The sequence below is a fragment of the Gekko japonicus genome, unplaced genomic scaffold, assembly GCF_001447785.1.
Source record: "Gekko japonicus isolate JY-2015 unplaced genomic scaffold, Gekko_japonicus_V1.1 scaffold1166, whole genome shotgun sequence".
Lineage (NCBI taxonomy): Eukaryota > Metazoa > Chordata > Lepidosauria > Squamata > Gekkonidae > Gekko > Gekko japonicus.
The window spans coordinates 536,815-555,705 of record NW_015161988.1 but is presented as its reverse complement, the minus strand read 5'-3'; the positions used below and the strand labels follow the sequence as shown (position 1 = coordinate 555,705).

Sequence of the window (18,891 nt, the reverse complement as noted above, 5' to 3'; positions counted from 1 at the left end):
AAATGGGCATGTTGGGTTTTGTGGGTCCCAGAGATGATCTGTTTCCTCCCACTGCTTTTTACTCTGCTGCAGTGGCTATGGGAGCTCCGGTGGCTCAAGTGGTTAAGACGCTGAACTGCAGGCTGTGGAAGGTCAGTAGTTCAGCAGTTCGAGACCTGAGTGTGCCGCATGACAGAGTGAGCTCCCGTCTCTAGTTCCAGCTCCTGCCAACCTAGCAGTTCGAAAGCAAGAAACTGCAAGTAGATAAATAGGTACCACTTCAGTGGGAAGGTAACAGCGTTCCATGCGCCTTGGTGTTTAGTCATGCCGGCCACATAACCACGGAACTGTCTTCGGACAGCGCTGGCTCTTCGGCTTTGAAATGGAGATGAGCACCGCAACCCTAGAGTCTGATTCGACTGGCTTTCGAGCAAGGGAACCTTTACCTTTTATTGCATTCCACAGTCCGTTTCCCTGCACTTCCTCAACTGAAATTCCTCCAGGGAAGAAAAGGAGGCCATTTGCCAATGGGATTGTGTGTACTTTGGGGGGGGAAGCACCAAGAAAAGAAGAATTCTGCAGCCTGTATGTACCACATGCATACTCCCTCCTCTGGTGCACTGTTTACTGCTTTGCAAAATGTAGTTATGGGGCAGCCGTCACTAGATGCCAATGCCTTTCCCCGCTTCCCCAACCCTTGGAAATCTTAATCATCACCACCTCTGTTTTTTGAGCATTCGCCAGGCACAGCCCATGCACATTCTGGGCATATTTTGCAGCCAAAAGAGCAAGAACTTTTCATTATTCCTGTGACTATTTGGATGTTGAATTCTGCAAAATTCAGCAACCAGACAGTCATTGAATTAAGGAAAAGTTCTTGCTAGGTGGCATGGCATTTCTGCCTTTGCCCAGGCTCAGGGCCTATACCTCTGCTCCAGTTAGAGGCTGCCTCTTTTACAAAATTTAAACTTCTTGGCATTGAGCAGTAAGTTGACACAGGCTGGCAACCCAGCCCTCTGGGTGCCCAGCAGAGGTGGGCTGCTGCTTTGGTATTTGCTGGAGAATCAAGGACATATGACAGGGAGGAGATGGGGAGCCGTGTGTATTAATTCCGATGTCTGCCTGTTTGTGTGTCAAATGGGAAGGGTGTGTGTGTGTGTGTGTGTCTGTGTGTGTATCTGTCTTTAACAAAAAAAATTGTACCTTCCCCAGTTCCTGTACCATGTAGCTTCCTGGGTACTTTTACTGCTCTGGCAAAGCGTTCTTCTGGGGCGAAGGCCCTTGTACCCAGTACTATCCTGTCCTCTACTTGACACAGCAGACTTAAGTTTGGGCTACTTCAGTCTGCATCTTGTTCTAAGCAATTACTTGTAAATCCTGGTTCTTTGGCGGAGTCGTTTCTTGTGCGTGTGATCTGGATGCTACCAAATGACTTCGGAAAGAGAGCTCGATTTCTTGGGAGGGTCCTTTTCTCTTTCTGATGTCTCTAGCCAAGGTGCCTCAATAAACCATGGACAAACTGCAATTTGCTGTAAGGGTGGAGTCTGCCTTGGGAAAAGGAGACAGTGTGGGCCATTGTCTTTTGTGGCTGTGATGCGGTGAACTGGAAATCTCTCTGTGTGAAAGCAGCAAAGAGAGTCTTCAGCATTTGACTTCTGTAGGCCGGACGGCACAGAAGTAGCGATGACCCAAATTCTTTAATCTTAATGCAAGGCTACTTTTAATCTTAATGCAAGGCTAATTTTAGCAGCATTGGAGGTGAGCTGAAGACAGTCACTCAGCCTGCATCCCGGTTCCTCTAGGACAGAGGTGGGCAAATGGCCTGCAGCACTTTTCCTCCAGCTCCAAGCCACTGAATATGTTCCTGGAAGCATCAGACTGGAGCATTAGCTAGTGGCTGAGGCGGCCCCGTCTCCCAAACAGTAAAACATTTCCAGGGCCGTTAACAGTGGTAGAGTTGGACAGAGGGCCAGATTTGGGTCTCTGCCCGTTTTTGAGGACTCCTGAGTTAGAACCCAGATTCCCTTTTCTCCATCACCAGCATCTGCCAGTGCTGGAAACAGGAAGACAGTGCATCCAACTCGGAGTCCTCAAAAGCGGGCAGACACCCAGCTGAAACCCTCTTGCCAAAAAACACTCATCCCACCCATTGTAGGCAGTGATTTCTCAGCAGCTCCGAAAATCTGGGTGTCTCAGAGAGGTTCCGTTTAACGTTTTGTGAACAGCGAGCCTGCCATTCAAAGCCATGTGGATTGAGCTCGTTTGTGGAATGAATGCGCATTTCAGCGGCTGTGCAATGCAGCTCGAGTTAATGGCATTTGCATGGGGGGAAAGCTTCTACCAGCGCAGGTGGTTGATCTTCCGAAACAAGATCTTGTGAAGCTGCCTTTCGCAGAGTCAGACGAGTTGTCCATCCAGTCCAGTATTTTCTGCTCTGGTTGGCAGCTTCTTATTAGGGTCCCTCTCAGCTCTGCAGCTGGGGGAGGGGGGCGAGATGGCACCCTCCAAAGCAGCCATTTCCCACTGTAACTATGCAGTCGAGGGGGGGTCAGCCCGCCCACCACCTCCCCTGATTTCAAGCCACCTGAATTCTTTCAAAGGGCCATTATTGTCGCAGCTAGCCAAGCGTTCCTTGCTAGACACAACTAAATGGGTCTTTCGAGTGGAAAGGAGGTTGGTGTAAGGAAATTTCATACACTGCCATTCAACCAGGTGAGCATAAATATAAAAAAACCCAACAGTATTAAAGCATCATCCTAGATATGATGCCCTGACTGGGATGGGATAGCCCAGGCTAGCCTGACCTCGTCAGATATCAGTATCTAAGCAGGGTCTACCCGGGTTAATACTTGGATGGGAGACCACCAAGGAAGTCCAGGGTTGCAACACAGAGGCAGGCCATGGCAAATGACCTCTGAGTGTCTCTTGCCTTGGAAACCCTACAAGGGCTGCGGGCACACGGAGCATTAGCAACGCTGCAGAGACGGAAGATAGGCGGATTTTCCAGGCGCTATCACACCATAACATCTGGGAAGCGTAGAGCTCCCGTGGCGGACCCGAAGCTTCCCGCCGAAGATGCGGCGTAAAAAACTAGTATCTCCGAGGTACTAGTTTCCGGAAACTGCGGGGCAAGGGCGGCCATCTGATCGCGTTTTTGGTGGTGGCATCTGGTGCCCGCCCATGTCCCTTCGAAAACAGGGGTTTTTTGTTCCCAAGTCTCCATAAGATGCGCACAAGCACCCAATGGCGCATGCGCACAAAGAGGAAAGCAAAAGTGCCATTTCAGCATGAAAAAAACCACAAATGATCCCGTTTGTCACGGCAGTGGCGCCTAGCCATTGCTGGTGTGATCGCGCCGTGCCGCTTCTTTGCCACGCTGCAGGATCGTCGTGTGATCGCCACCAATGTTTACCTGCCAGCACCAAGGGAAGGACCCGTGGTGTGTCGCCGGCGCGTCTGATCGCGTAATCGCGGATCAAACTGCGCCAAGGCAATTAGCCACGCCTCCCCCTCGCAATATCCGGCCCGTGTGACCGAGGCCAAGATCGCCCTAAATTGGCTGCGACTTTCCGCCACTCCCTAGATATGATCGGATTCTAGTTTTAGATACAGGATCAGGCTCACGAAGGCCGAATTGCCTGTTAAGCCTCACTTCCTCCTTACATGGCTTGACTCTCTTGTTCGAGACACCTACATTTGTTTCCTGGGATGGCCAGTGCTTGCCACATCTCATGGGGTGGGTGGCTGGAAACAACTGCCAGTAGTTGTGGGTGACGGGGAGGAGAGGCATTGTTGCCTCACCTGGCCGGGCGCTCCTCCCCAAGTCTGGCAGAATAAATTGTCCAAAATATTAACAGATCGCAAAACAATCCCAGGGGAGAGAAAAGGGTGCAGATTTGCTCAGGTGGCCCGCTTCATGCAGGGTGCAGAGGGCAGCTTTTCTTGGTGCTTCGTTTGTCTTGGGTGGGGACAGAATTGGTTTGCTTTCTTTTTTTGTAAGTTGGCCCTTTTTCCACTCTCTTCCCCCCATTCATCACTGAGACAGTTTCTATTTCCTGGGGGACATGCAGTGACTCTTCTTGCATATGGCTGGGTCTGTTTGCTTTGTTCCGTGCTGAGCTAAGAGGCGAACCTTGACTCTCAAAGCTCTCTGAAGCAGCCACCTGAGACTAACACTGAGTCCGTTTCCTCCCTCTACTCGCTCCCTTTTTGAGAGTAATTAAAAATATTTAAAGTATTTTCTTTTTGTATACATTGATGATATTTTTTCCCCTTTTCTCAAATAAAAAAAAGACACCAGGCTTATATATGGGTGATTCTCTCCCCCCCCCCGGTTTTTTAAAAGAACTGTTTACAGAATGAAGATCAGAGAAACTTGGATTATGACAAGGGCCCTAGAAGGAGATGGAATGCCACGCGGGTGAACAGCTTGTAACGCCTCTTCTGTCGGTCACAATCTCATTCATGTAACTTTCTACGGATTACACCAGTGATTCCAAAAGCTGACAGAGAATACTTGCTGCATCTCTGCGCGAGTCATGGTTCTGCAGTTGTTTATGAAACACTGTAAAACACAGTTCTGGGCTTCTCTGAAGTTTGGGTAATGTGTGGGGTGGGTCAAATGGCAAGAGAAGCTTCTCTTTCCCTCCCTTAATACTAGAACTTGGGGCCACCCGAGGAAGTTTCCCTTAAGACAGACCAGAGGAAGTACTGCTTTGCACCATGGCAAGTAGACTTTGGGAACTCCCTGCCACAAGATGGGTGGATGGCCACTGGCTTAGATGGATCTAAAAGGGGGTGGGAGGGACAGGTCTGTTGCTTGCTATTAGACAGGAGATAGCTGAATGGGACCTCCGGAATGCCTCTGCTTGTCAGACGTTGGGGAGCAGGCGGCAGGAGAGAGCTGTTGGCAGCACAGCCCTGTCTGTGGCTCTTCCGTGGGCCATCTGGCTGGCCACTGTTGATGGTCAGAAGCAGCAGGGCTCCTCCGGCCGTCGTATGAGTCTGGGTGTTTCTTTCTCTTGCACGCACTAAAAATAGACCCTTTTTGAGAGCTGCTACAAAGTGCACCTCTTTCAGCACACAGAGGTGTGAAAAAATCGGTGTGTTCCTGCTGTTCTGAGAAACCGCCTAGAGCAAAATGTGCTAAGAAGGGGCTGGTGCTGATTTGTGCCTCCTGGCGGCCGCAGTCTGAGACAAGATTAAAAGGAGGCAGTCTCTCCTCCTCAGATCAAACGCTGGGCCAGGAGGATCCTGGGCTCCGATTGCACGCTTTTCTTCTAAAGTGATTCCGAAACTTGTGCTTTCCCCCCTGGATTAATATGGGAGGCCCATTTCACAAGCGATAAATTTTACTTCTAGAGCATGAGGGATATGAGTTTCCCATCTTTAGAGGAGCCTACCGCCTGACTGGAGAGAGGCAAGCCAACAGCAGAGACTCTGGCAGAGATGCAACAGGCAGCCTCCACTAAGTCATTTCTGCCACAGGATGGCCAGCCACTGGCAAAATTCGTTGGGATGGAAGCCAGGCCAGAGCATTGGAACATGCAGAGAAGCACGGGCACCCTCCTCTGTGAATGGGTGCTTTTGTCTTATGGAAGCTTTAAATTGTTCTTTGAATCCCTCCCCCCCCAGACATTAGCAGCTGTCTCATGGCACACTGATATGCCCCATTACACAGTTTGCTTCTATAGAGAGTGTATTGGGAAACTGACTTCTACGGATGCAGCTATTTTATATCACCAGGTGACATGCTTCCCTGCAAGGCATGGCAAAAACAATTCCTCCCTCCCTGATACAAGTGTAGCCAATGCCCGGGAGAAGTGGTAAACAGGAAAATAAAACCATGATATAATAACAATATCTTTGTATTATCAAAGCTTAATACAACTTAGTGCAGTTTGGTGTAGTGGTTAAGTGCATGGACCCTAATCTGGGAGAACCGGGTTTGATGCCCCATGTTTCCGCTTGCAGCTGCTGGATGACCTTGGGCAAGCCATAGTTCTGTCAGAGCTGTTCTCTCAAGGACAGTTCTGGAAAGAGCTCTCTCAGCCGCATCTACCTCGTGGGGTATCTGTTGTGGGGAGGGGATGGGAAAGGAGTTTGTAAGCCGCTCTGAGACTCTGAGTGAAGAGCGGGGTATAAATCCAATCTCTTCTTCAACTCCTTCACCTTTTCACAATCAACAGAAGTTTCTCCTTACAAACATTCCACCAAATTTCTAAGGATGAATACATGCCAATAGATACATTAATGCAAACAGTCCTATTTTGTGGTTTGTTTTTCTTTTCTTTTTCTCTCCCGCCTTCTATTTGTACATAGCATCGTAATGTAAAACTGCAACACGGAAGAGAAAAACAAAACGGGCCACAAAATAGGACTGTTTGCATTAATGTATCTGTTGGCATGTATTCATCCTTAGAAGTTTGCAAAATGTTTATAAATAGAAACCTCTGTTGACTGTGAAAAGGTGATGGGAGTTGCACTAAGCTTTGGCAATACAAAGATACAGTTATAACATCACGGTTGTATTTTCCTGTTTACCATTCCAACCCGTGATCTCTCTTGCTTTTAATGCCCAGGAGAAAGCAGGCAGAGGAGCTACTCATATTGACCAACTACATGGACAGCAGGGCTCCCTGTGCAGATGCTAACGAGCCAGAGGTAGCTCTGTAGCTCACTGGAAGCAGGGGTTAGTTCGCACTGGTGCGAGGGCAAGATACACGAGGTCTATTGGACAAAAAAAAAGCGCACACCCCAGCTTTCATCCCCCCCCCCCCAACCTTTAAAGAAAGTTTCTAGCCCATACTGAGCTTGCAAGTGTATGGGCAACACTCAGAAGCCAGAAGAATTTCTGAATAAGATTTCCAGCGATTCCTAGTAGGGCCACGCCTGGCTGTTTACACCTCTCTGTGTCCAGTAGGAAAAGCTTCTACAAAAGAAATCTTGCCAACGTCCACAATTTAGATGGGTTGCAGGATCTGGGCTAACCTTCGTGCCTAATTATTTCAATTGCCGCTGCTGTTTAGCGCCCAGCCCTGCTGCCAGTCCTCTGCAGGGTTAATGAATGCTGTGTGTGTCCGACGCTGGAGCTGTTTCGCCGCCTGACCTGCTGCCGCCGCCGCCCATGGGGGGACTGCCTCCTCGGCCTTTTGGCTGGCTCTTGCAACAGTCTTTGCTCTTCAGCAGCGGATCTTCGGCGGGCAGGTTGAGAGCGTGGCTTTCTGTCCTGGATTCCGAGGGCCTCTCTCGGCCTTCAGCGGCTTCGTTGCTCAGGTCGGTCCTTGGAAAGAAAGAAGAGGGGAAAGAGCATCGTCTCACAGTGACGGACAGCGGGACTGCAGAGGAAGCACGTGGTGCTGTTGTCTGGACAGGCCGCATATGGGTTTAAACATGATGCACTGAAGGAGCAGAAATGGCCCCACAGTGGCACGCTGGCTCCTCGCTTTCCCCCTGTCTTCCCAGGAAGGAGAAGGGGGACCCCTCGGTCAAAGGAAGTCTCCTTGCTCGACAGAAGAAGTTGCAAGGGGGTAAATCAGCACATCACAGCACCCCATTCTTTTCAGCTTGTGGGGACAGTTGTGGGGAAGGGGGAACCTTGGGATTTCTAACGGGGTCTCCCAAGCATGCCGGCTTTCTGTGTGTGCAGCTGTGACATGCCAGCAGACCTGCAAGTGGACCCGCCCCCCTCCTGCACATGGGCAGGTATCTTTTGGAGGAGAGTTTCGCTCTGCTGCCTTTACACCCAGGGGAAACACCCTGGGGTTCAAACAAGCTCTTTCCTACCGAAAGCTGATACAATACCTGTGCAGGACATCACCGGTCCCCGTCATGCTGTCATCATATATGTTCGGCAGGTTCCAAGCCTGGCTGTCCTTCTCCTTTGCTTCCTGCAACCTGAACATCCAGGGACAGGTAGGTAAGTAAAGCAGGAGGCTTTGGCAGGTGGGCAACTGAGACAGAGGAAGCGGCTTCCTTCCCCGCTTCCATGCCTAATAGGCCTGGAATGGAAAGTGTCGAGTCGTATGGCAAACGGTTCAATCTGTCTTTTGGGCGAATAACCGGGGTCCCCTCCTCTCCTCCCCCCACCCCGAAGTCGATGCCAGAGCATGGGAGGTTGGTTTCTTGCTTGCCTACCTGGGCTCCAGCCGTTCCTTCACCTTGGCGATGGAGCGGACGTAGGGGGCGATCTGCTTGGTGATGGTGGTCAGGTAGCTGTTCTCGTGTTTCAGCTGCAGGAGGTCATGCAGTTGGGCTAGACATGGGAGCAGGGTGTTATCAGTCGGGCCAGACGAGGGAGGAGAGAGCAGGGTGTTATCAGTCGGGCCAAGAGCTTTGCAATTGGGGTGTGCTGCTGACCTGGATATAAGCCAGCCTGGGATAATGGTCAGAGTGTCAGGCTGGGAGCCGGGAGTCCCAATGATGGAATTTCTACTCTGCCACGGAAGCTCACTGAATAACCCAGCGTTCCCTCTAAGCTGAGTTAGTGTGAGCTAGCTCACAGTTTTTTAGCCTCCGGATCACACATTTTTTCTTTAGCTCAGGAAGGAGGGCTCCAGAGCAAACCGATGTATGCGGTAGGCCGGTAGCCAAATTGCTCACCCACAACTTACATGCCAGTAGCTCAGAAAGAGGAATTTTTGCTCACAAGACTCCACAGCTTAAAGGGAGCATTGCCTTTGACCCAATCACTCTTTATTTATTTACTTCATCTGTACCCCAGCTTCCCCCCCAAGAGGGACCCAAAGCGGCTTACATCCTTCCCCTCTTCTCTATTTTATCCTCACGACAACCCTGTGAGGTTGGTTATGCTGAGAGTGTGGGACTGGCCCAAAGTCACCCAGCAAGCTTCCACGGCAGAGTATGGATTCAAACCTGGGTTTCCCAGATCTGACATTTTAATCACGATGCCATGCTGGCTCATTCACACACACACACCTCCACCGCAATTTGTGCCCTCACAATCACTCACATCTTGACCACAGTTTCCCCCCACTCCATGGCACTACCAAATATTACAAGCTCAGAAGTGCCTTGCCATCGCCTTCCTCTGCATAGCAACCCCCAGACTTCCTGGGTGGCCTCCCATCCAAGTACTGACGGCCGACCCTTCGCTTCCAAGCTGCGAGGAGATCAGGCTAGGCAGGGCTGTTAAATAAGCAACCAGAAAGTAAGTCTTGTTGTCCCCGTCCCATGGGTGTATTCAGGGGTGGTTTCGTAGAAAAAGAGCTAGGGGAACTCATTAGCATACCTCATTAGCATATGCCACACCCCTGACATCACCGGAAGTGTGTCATAAGGCCACACACCCTGACATCACGGGGAGTGTGTCATAAGGCCACACACCCTGCCTCCAGCGGTCCCGGCCGCCAGCGGCAGCCTTGCAGCTCCACTGCCAAGCCCCATGAGGGGCCCAGCGGTGGACCTGCAAGGCCGGCGGGAGTGCAAGGAAGCCCCGCAAAGGCCCTCCCTGGCCCCAGGCAGGCAGGGGTGGGGAGAGGCAGGGAGGAAGCAACTTACCCTCCCTCTTCTCCTGCCTCCTCCTGGCTGAATGAGGGCCGGAAGCAGGGGGCGGGGCTTCGTCATGTGCCCCGCCCCCCGTACCTCACCTGTGGGAACTGCGATCCCCCGTGTTCCCCCCTGAAATGACCTCTGGGTGTATTTATCCAAGCTATACTTTGCCTGCCATGAGGTAGAATTCTGGATTGTGCCCCTTCGATTTCACAGTGGGCGGAGAGAGGGCCCATACTGTCGAATGCTCCCCTCCAATATGATTTTTGTTTTACAAGAGTCACGGCGTTAGTCCACTGGAGAAAAAAAAATAGCAAAGGGGATTGTGGCACATGAAAGAAAGCCAGGCGTTATTGTTTGAGCAACACCAGAGGAGCATTGAAGATTTCACGTGGAGCAGAAGATCTGAAAGCTCCGTGTGTCGAGTCTTTAAGACGCCGCAAGCCTCTTTGCTCCTTTCCTTGCATTTGTTCCTTTCCTTGCATCCTTGCAAAAGCACCTCAGGCCTGTCATCGACAGGTCGCCGGGCTACTGTTGGAGTCAGGGAAATGGCTCCGGTGAAATGATTGGCAGCACGTATTGCGGCCTTTTGATCGGGCTAAAATATCCATTGTAGGTGCCTCGTTCAGTGCTGTGTGAACTCTGGTGAATTATCCATCCTGTCCTTCTTTGGCACCAGAGGTTCCTGCTTTGTTTCCTGATGAATGAAGTAAGGTAGCACTAGGGTCAGGGGATTGTCTGTGCTCTACTGTCTGGTCTTGGTTTTTGGAAGGAGGTCGTTTTGCCCAGCTGCTCTCCTAGCAGGGAAGTGAACTCCAGTTTGCTGTTTTGTATTTGCAGAGACTGCAGCTGCCTTAAGCACAAAATGCCTGGGACTGTCAGAGTGATCCTTCAGGGAGCGCTATGCTCACCAGAGTAAGAGGGGAAGCACCAATAAAAGATTAGAGTCCACGGGGGAAGAAAACCCCCAGATGTTGCACTTACCTTCATAAATCTCTTGTTCGTTTGCCACTCGCTGGTATGTTTCTTCCCATGACTGTAAGACAAGGTTAGAGTCATCCACACACAGGGTATGTATGTATTATGGTTCTACAGGTGTGCAGAAAAGCTATAATATGTGACCTCCTGAGAATCTTCTTTCATATGGGGGAACTAAAATGCCAAGTTCCTCGCCTTTAAGGTGCCCAAGGAATTCTAGAAACAATGCGGGCAATGCCTGCTAGATCTCTGAGGCCAAGATAATTGCCAAGTAAGATTTCTAGGGAGCAGGGTGAAGATGAGATGGAAGGCAACAGTGCTCCACCCCTCAGTTCCACTCGGCCAGGGGCCATTTCGTAAAAAAAGAGTTGCAGGAGCTCATGCGCACAACTCATTAGCATGACTTATTTGCATTTGCATATGCCACACCCCCTGATATCACCGGACGTGTGTCAGTAGGCAACACCCACCACTCAGGCTCCACTGGACTCTTTTGGATTGCTAGCTATTGGGGAGGGGAGGAGAACGTGCAGATCTGTCCTCGCAGAGGAGGGAGAGCTTGTACCTGAATAAAACTTGGTCTTGAAGGTGCCACTGGGCTGTTTTGGACCAGGGGGCAGGGGGGGGGTCTGCAACTTACTTGGCTGCTTCTTGCTCTGACTGAGGGCTGCTGGGAGCAGGGGGTGGGGCTTGTTGCATGTGCCCGCCCCCTGGGCTCTTTACTGCCGGAGCTCCGCTCCTGTGCGCTCCTACAGGAAATTACCCCTGTCCACCCCCCATAATTATAATGCATTATGCAGCATGGTAAAACCACCAATATAAAGTACACAGCTTTGTTTAATCTGCATAAGGGCAGACTGATCCTTGATATGTCTGTGGCACTGTTTGCTTTTAGAAATTAGATTGTGGAGGGCGGTCCCCACATGTACTCTTTCCACTTGACAAATTCTGCAGTAGATTCACTTACTAGTTTCTACCATGATGTCTCGCCTGGCCTTTAGGAAGCTGGCTATTGTACCTATGTTCTGCCCTTCTTCCGGTGGATACGCACACAAAGCTCCCATACACTGAGTCAAGCTATTGGTCCATCAGGGTCAGTGTTGTCGGCTCTGACTGGCAGCTGCTCTCCAGGATCTCCGGGTGAGGTCACACTACCTCCTACCCAATCGTTTTACCTGGAGACGCCGGGGACCGAGCTGAGACCATCTGCATGCCAAGCGGATGCTCTGCCTCTGAGCCATGGCTTCTCCCCTGAAGCTTCTGTGGCTACATGCACACACTTGGCTCTGCCCTGGTATTAAGAAAAACCAAGCCATTGGGCTGAGCTCCCCTTGAAATGAATTCCTGGGCGCACCTCTTCGAACATGCTCCTCATCATCTCCACGGACGAGTACTCGGAAGCGATCTGCACGTCCATCTGCAGGGACTTCTGTAAGATCTCGCTCATGATCTCTGTCTTGATGAGGGAGTGGTGCTTGGTGAGGTCGCGGTGGAGCTCCTGCACTTGATCCTTCAGGTTCTGAATCTCTGTTTGGAGGACCTGAGACGAAACACGGTAAGGAAGCAAGTTTGAAGAACATAAGAGAAGCCAATGTTGGATCAGGCCAATGGCCCATCCAGTCCAACACTCTGTGTCACACAGTGGCCAAGAATACCAGGTGCCATCAGGAGGTCCAGCAGTGGGGCCAGGACACTAGAAGCCCTCCCACTGTTGACCCCGCCAAGCACCAAGAAAACAGAGCATCCCTCGCCCCAGCCTGAGAGTTCCTATCTATACCTTGTGGCTAATAATTATTTATATCCCACCTTCTTCTCCACAAAGGACGCAACGCCAGAAGACTGAAGAGCAGATCTTCCTCTCTTCTTCTTTTCTCTCTTTTGCTGTAGGATCTTTTAACCAACTCTTGACTGTGACCCCTTAGGCTAAAAGTGGAACGCCAAGGGCCTTTTGGGAGGGCTTCTAATGTCCTGGACCCACTGGTGGACCTCCTGATGGCACTGGTATTTCTGGCCACTGTGTGATACAGAGTGTTGGACTGGATGGGCCTTTGGCCTGATCCAACATTGGCGTCTCTTATGTTCTTATGTCCTTTGGTTCACGCCTTTGAGCATGCCCAGAAGACAGCAGAAGAGAGATCAACTCAGCCAGATCTTATGCAGCTGTGGCTAGCCAGCTAGCAGGCTCTTTCCCAGTTCCTCCCCTAGCAGAGGGAAGGGGGAGGTCCCGGGGAGTCTAGGAAGCTTTCTTGGTGGTGATGAGAGACATCTTGTTTTGGCAAAAGATAATTACTTAGTGGTAGTATTCGTGTTTACAGAACACCTGTCTTCAAGACATGGTCTGTGCCTTAATCAACAGTCCTGATAACAGTCCTGAAAGGTAGGCTGGTTCACAGCTGAGAGAGATTGGGGTCTTCAGCCTTTCCAGACCCCATGGCCCACCTTTAACCTTAAGCAGCAGCCAGGACCCACTGAGCTGCAAACATGTGGCAGGAATTTGTGTAATATTCCAGTCATGTGGCAGGAGGAACCAGTCTCTCTGAACCTGCATGTGTTAAAATAGGAATCGTCTCTTCCCTTTGCCTCACTGTCCTGTTGTTCCTCTCGGTATGTGTGCAAAGGGTGCATGGCACCTTTGCGCTCTCCGCACATGCTCTAGCAGCAGCAGGTTCTTTCAAATAGCAGCCCCTCCCTGAAGTGGCAGTTCTATCAGGGCTTGCAACCTGGCAGATAGGGCTCTGTGATCCTGACTAAGGATGGGCATGAACCGCGAACCGAACCATGAACAGATAGGCTGGTTCACAAACCAAAACAATTTATGAGACATTTAAGGTTTAAACCCCTGCTTTCTGCTCCTCACCACTTTTCGCGGGGAGCAGAAAGCAGGGGGTTTAAATGGCTCTGAGCCATTTCAGCCCGCTTTATGCTCATCATGGTTTTTGGCGGTGAACAAAAAAGGAGGGGGTGAAATGGCTGGGAGGCATTTTACCCCCTGCTTTCCGCTCACTGCAAAAAGCTGCAGCCAGCAGAAAGCAGGGGGTGAAATGCCTCCCAGCCATTTCACTCCCTCCTTTTTGCTCACCATCAAAAGCTGCAGTGAGCAGAAAGTTGGGGCTGAAATGGCTCAGAGCCATTTAACCCAAACAGCTGAGGAGCTGCTTCTCGTGAAGTTCAGAAAGCAGGAGTTTAAATAGTTTAAGCCCCTGTTTTCTGCTGTTCACGAACTGCCTCGCCATGACCTGCATCAATATTCATGGAAGTTTGCGGCAGCTCTTCAGTTTGTCAACACTGCTTCGGAAACCACGAACCGGCCACTTGAGACTCTAAATCAAGGCAGTTAATAAGGGTTAAAAGTCTATTAAATTAGATAAATACAGTGAATAAGTTTGACTTATTTGGTAATTGAATTTTGCAGGTGTTTTATGCAATAGTCCTTTCCTTTGCTACCTTGGACATGGCAATCGAAAGGCAGGGTTTAAGTCTAGCACATGAATGCATGTTGGGGCCCAGAGTCTGAGAGGTATGTTGAATCATTTGCTGCTGGAGCTTATGACATCCTCTTATTTTGTATTCAACACCCACAACAAACACCCAGTAGTTTTTCTGGTCCTGTTTGCAAGGCAAAAAACACCCACAAGGAGCAGTTAGACTTGAATCCACTAGCACCTTAGAGACCAACGAGAGTTTCTGGGTATATATAAACATTTGTCAAAACTCCCAACAGGTTCCCCCTTCTTATAACTGTGTGACATCCAGTCGGTGACCCTAGGACCTTGGGGTTCTCAAGGCATGAGATGAGCCCAGGTGGTTTGCCATTGCCTTCCTCTGCACAGCAACCCTAGTCTTCCTCGGTGGTCTCCCGTCCAAGTGGTAACACTTGGCCAAGCAGGAGCAACCCTGCTTAGCTTCCCAGCTCAGACAAGATCGGGTTAGTCAGGGCTACGCAGGCTGCTTCCCCCTCCTTACCCGGTACATATTCTCATAGTTGCGGCAATGTTCCGTGAATGATGTCTCTCCACCCTCAGCCAGCAAGACCTTGGTGCTGATGTAACGGTGCATCGTCGGCTTCCGGACAACGGAGCCTGTCAGAGACATCTTTTCGCAAGCCGAGGGGCAGCTGGACACCATCAGGGTCTTGGAACAGGGGCCTCCGGAGATCCTGAAGCAAGGTGACAGAGGGGAGTCATAAAAACATTAGCACACTGCACCCAGGAGGCAGGTCTGGGTGTCACCGCAAGGGACTCTGATTCAAATGCCATTCTTTTCTGGAGAAAAGGTGGGGGGGGGTTTTCAAAGGTGCTTGAAAGCTACATCCCCTGATTGGGAAATGCCACCCCCGCCATCCCGGGTGTGGTCCACTGAAGGTGTGTATAAGACACTTTGTATGTGGTCAGAGACACAGAGAAAATAATGTGCTTTCTGGGGGGGGGAATGGGTAGGTGGGTCTTTGCCTTTCTGGAATGATTTATAAATATTTACAGCTGGATCACACCCTTCCATTGGAGCTGCGGTGGCTCAAGTGGTTAAGACGCTGAACTGCAGGCTGTGGAAGGTCAGTAGTTCAGCAGTTCGAGACCTGAGTTGCCAAATGACGGGGTGAGCTCCCGTCTCTAGTTCCAGCTCCTGCCAACCTAGCAGTTCGAAAGCAAGAAATTGCAAGTAGATAAATAGGTACCACTTCGGTGGGAAGGTAACAGCGTTCCGTGCGCCTTGGTGTTTAGTCATGCCGGCCACATGACCACGGAAACGTCTTCAGACAGCGCTGGCTCTTTGGCTTTGAAACGGAGATGAGCACCGCAACCCTAGAGTGGGATTCGACTGGCTTTCGAGCAAGGGAACCTTTACCTTTACCTTTACACACCCTTCCACTAAGAAGCTCTGGGATGTCCACAGTGAGAAGAGTTTTCCAATTCTGTCCTTCTATCTGATCCCCCCCCCCTCAAATCCAAGAAGCTCAAAGCAGCATGCGAGGTGTCTCCGTTCCTCCTTTCATCCTCACAACAGCCCTGTGAGGTAGGTGAGGCTGAGAGTGAGCCCAAGGTCACCTAGTAAACTTCATGGCTGGGTGGGGAGTTGAACTTGGGTCTCCCAGATCCTAGCAGAGATGTTCCGCCAGGCTGTTTTGGTTGAGGGCGGCAACCGTTTCCCACGATAGCTGGCACTCCCCTCTTTCCTTCCATCTGACCCGCTTCAGCCTCCCCCTTAACCTGCCTGCAAGATGGAAGAAGAGTCCAGAGTGGGTTTTAGAATAATTACGGATGTCAACTGGACACTATTAAATTGGGATTGGCCGACTGATGATTTTAAGGTCTTAATGTTGTTTTGAATGACGTTATGATGATGTTTTTAACCTGTTGTAAATCGCCCACAGCCCTTTTGTTGGGATTCTTTTTAAGTTAGTCAGCAGAGTATTAAGAGACTGAGTCCATGGTGTGTATTAAAATATAAAAGTTTACTATAAACCTAACATGTTAATAAAACACAAAGTCTCTATATTTCTGAGGTAGTGCATATAGTCGGGGTTGACAAGCAGTAAGATATTCAAAAATGATGTTATGATGATGTTTTTAACCTGTTGTAAATCGCCCAGAGCCCTTTTGTTGGGATTCTTTTTAAGTTAGTCAGCAGAGTATTAAGAGACTGAGTTCATGGTGTGTATTAAAATATAAAAGTTTACTATAAACCTAACATGGAAAAAGGTACACAGTATATAAAATAACCAAGAGCTTATATGCCTACATCCTTACAGCTAAGCACAAAGTAGAATTTTTGCTCCCAGGACTCCACAGCTTAGAGGGAACATTGATGGAGACTGTTTCCTGCCGCTTTCACAGAGCAAAAGTTGCAAGAATTTTGTCTTTTTGCCCCTTCTGGAATAAAAGTCAGTGGCGTCAGATAACTGGGGGATAGGGGTGAGGAACCCCTGCGCTAGACCCCGACAGCTTCTAGCGCAGGAGCTAGAGTTGTGGAGAGGATCAGTGAAACGGAGGCTGGCGGAACTCCTGCTGATGGAAATGAGGCAGGCAAGGACTTCAGAATGCCACCAGATAATGGGTGCGGGCGCAACCCAACCCGCCTGACCGGCTCTCCAATCACGCCTCCTGCTTCGATTCCCCACTCACTGCTCAGACGTTTCCTCCAGGCCTGCAGACTACAGCTCCCCCAGGGCTCCTCCCTTCTAGCTGGTCTCCTGCAGCCCCGGAGTGCTTGCTACCTCCGTTTCTCTCTGGAGAGAGGAAAGGGCTCCTGGATGCCCACTGCTGCGGAGCCCATCGCTGGTTCTTCCCTCTGGTTTGGGAGCAGGCAGCCTTTTGCCTACGAGGGCAGCAGCTGTGGCGGAGCGAGGGGGGGGCCCCACCCGTGATCTCAATGCTCCTAAATATATCCAGTGCCAGGGAACAGTGCCCTGGACAGTTCTGTGAAATTCTGATAAAAATAGGGATGCACAGACTGCTCACTCAGGGGGAATGGTGGTTGAGAACCACTCTGCAGGTAAACTGGGGGCATGAAGACAGAGAGGCTTGCCGGCCGGGGCAAACAGAGTTGCTGGAGCAGAAGCCCAAGGGCAGACGTGCTGGGGAGCGCCTACGGCTGAGGAGGGCAAACAATGGCCCAGGAAGCACATCTGGCCCACAGGAGCTTTTCCTCCAGCCCCAGAGGACTTAGCAGTTGTTTGGGAGCATCAGCCCGCTGTGCTGCATCTTGTATCTTAGGTAGCCGAGCTTCTATCCTTATTTCTAGTGCATTATTTTCTACATTGAAAGGTAAAAGGTAAAGGTTCCCTTGCTCGAAAGCCAGTTGAGTCCGACTCTAGGGTTGCGGTGCTCATCTCTGTTTCAAAGCCGAAGAGCCAGCACTGTCCAAAGACGTTTCCGTGGTCATGTGGCCGGCATGACTAAACACCCAGGCGCACGGAACGCTGTTACCTTCCCACTGAAGCGGTACCTATTTATCTACTTGCAATTTCTTGCTTTCGAACTGCTAGGTTGGCAGGAGCTGGAACTAGAGGAGCGCCTACGGCTGAGGAGGGCAAACAATGGCCCAGGAAGCACATCTGGCCCACAGGAGCTTTTCCTCCAGCCCCAGAGGACTTAGCAGTTGTTTGGGAGCATCAGCCCGCTGTGCTGCATCTTGTATCTTAGGTAGCCGAGCTTCTATCCTTATTTCTAGTGCATTATTTTCTACATTGAAAGGTACCACCCTCATTTAATTTCCGTACAACACCTTGCACCTTCTAGGTGTTTAATAAATAAAAATAAGTCCAACTTAGCTCTGGAATGAGGCATGAGATAGTTATATGATTTGTATTTTTCCAGATGCAGCCTACACCTTTCCCCTTATAACTCTAAAAGGCAAAGGGCTAGAGGGTTTTTTTTTTAAATGAAAGCTGTGCAACAGTGCAGTGATGCAATAGAGCATTATAATGATATTGTGACCTGTCAATTACCCTCCCCCTTAAGTATGAAACAACGCCCTGGATGTGGGGAATGGTACCCACAGTGATTAAGGTAAGGAAAATGGTAGTAATGTAGACAGGACCTGCAAAAATGCATGCCTTCCTATCCACGTGACATCCATGTAACTGCAGTCTTCCCCAAAAGATCATACTAGCTGCAGCAAAGGAAAAACACTGAAGCAGGACAAGTAGAAGCGACACCATGTGGATGTTCCCATCAAAAGTGCTGCTGTAAGGAAGCCAAGGTGGAGCAAAACATCCATGTGGAAACAGCCCAGCCGTACACTTGTCAGGGATCTGCAGTCCGTTTGGCTCTCTGATGAGCATGTCTGTATGACACACTCAGCGCTCATTCACACATTACATTTTTAAGGTGTATGTTTAAACTCTGGCGTGTATACCTAAGATCGATAATGGGCGAATCGGCCCACTGACAGTGTCGCTTTCAGGTGGAGTTTCCATTACATTTGCAAGGGCGTTGGAGCCTCAGAGACTCGGGAAGGGTGTTTCTTTTCTTCCTTTCCTATCTTTGATCCAGCGCCAGCTGTACTGGGAAAGCTCGAAGGCAGCAGTGCCCAACCCGGACAACCTTCCATTCCAGGAACTGGCACTTGTAGCTAATCAGGACGGCTGCTTTGCCCTCTGGTGTCCCAAGGGCACCCGAGGTTGCGATTGGCCCAGCTCAAGGGTAAGTCATGCGGGGGGGAGGAGGAGGAGGATGACGACTGTACACCACCAAGCAACACACAGCCCTGGGGACCCATGATGGGATTTCTCTTTGTGTAATAGAATGGCCAGGGGTCGTTTCGTAGAAAAAGAGCTAGGAGAACTCATTAGCATAACTCATTAGCATATGCCACACCCCCTGACATCACCGGAAGTGTGTCATAAGGCCACACACCCCGCCCCCAACGGTCCCGGCCGCCACTGCCAGCCTTGCAGCTCCACTGCCGAGCCCCATGATGGGCCCG

The 18,891-nt window shown here is 50.4% G+C and overlaps 1 protein-coding gene across 1 annotated transcript in view; it reads right to left on the bottom strand.

Moving 5' to 3' along the window:
- Positions 1-6,439: 6,439 nt before the first annotated feature.
- The window catches only part of RNF207 (ring finger protein 207), a 51,715-nt gene continuing 39,263 nt past the window's right edge, over positions 6,440-18,891 (bottom strand). The window contains exons 12-17 of the mRNA XM_015429817.1: positions 14,431-14,623; positions 11,822-12,007; positions 10,474-10,525; positions 8,116-8,233; positions 7,783-7,875; positions 6,440-7,261 (exon numbers count right to left, since the gene is read on the bottom strand). Of these exons, the coding sequence (XP_015285303.1) occupies positions 7,039-7,261; positions 7,783-7,875; positions 8,116-8,233; positions 10,474-10,525; positions 11,822-12,007; positions 14,431-14,623 (865 nt within the window). The 3' untranslated portion in view covers positions 6,440-7,038. The remainder of the gene's footprint in view (positions 7,262-7,782; positions 7,876-8,115; positions 8,234-10,473; positions 10,526-11,821; positions 12,008-14,430; positions 14,624-18,891) is intronic.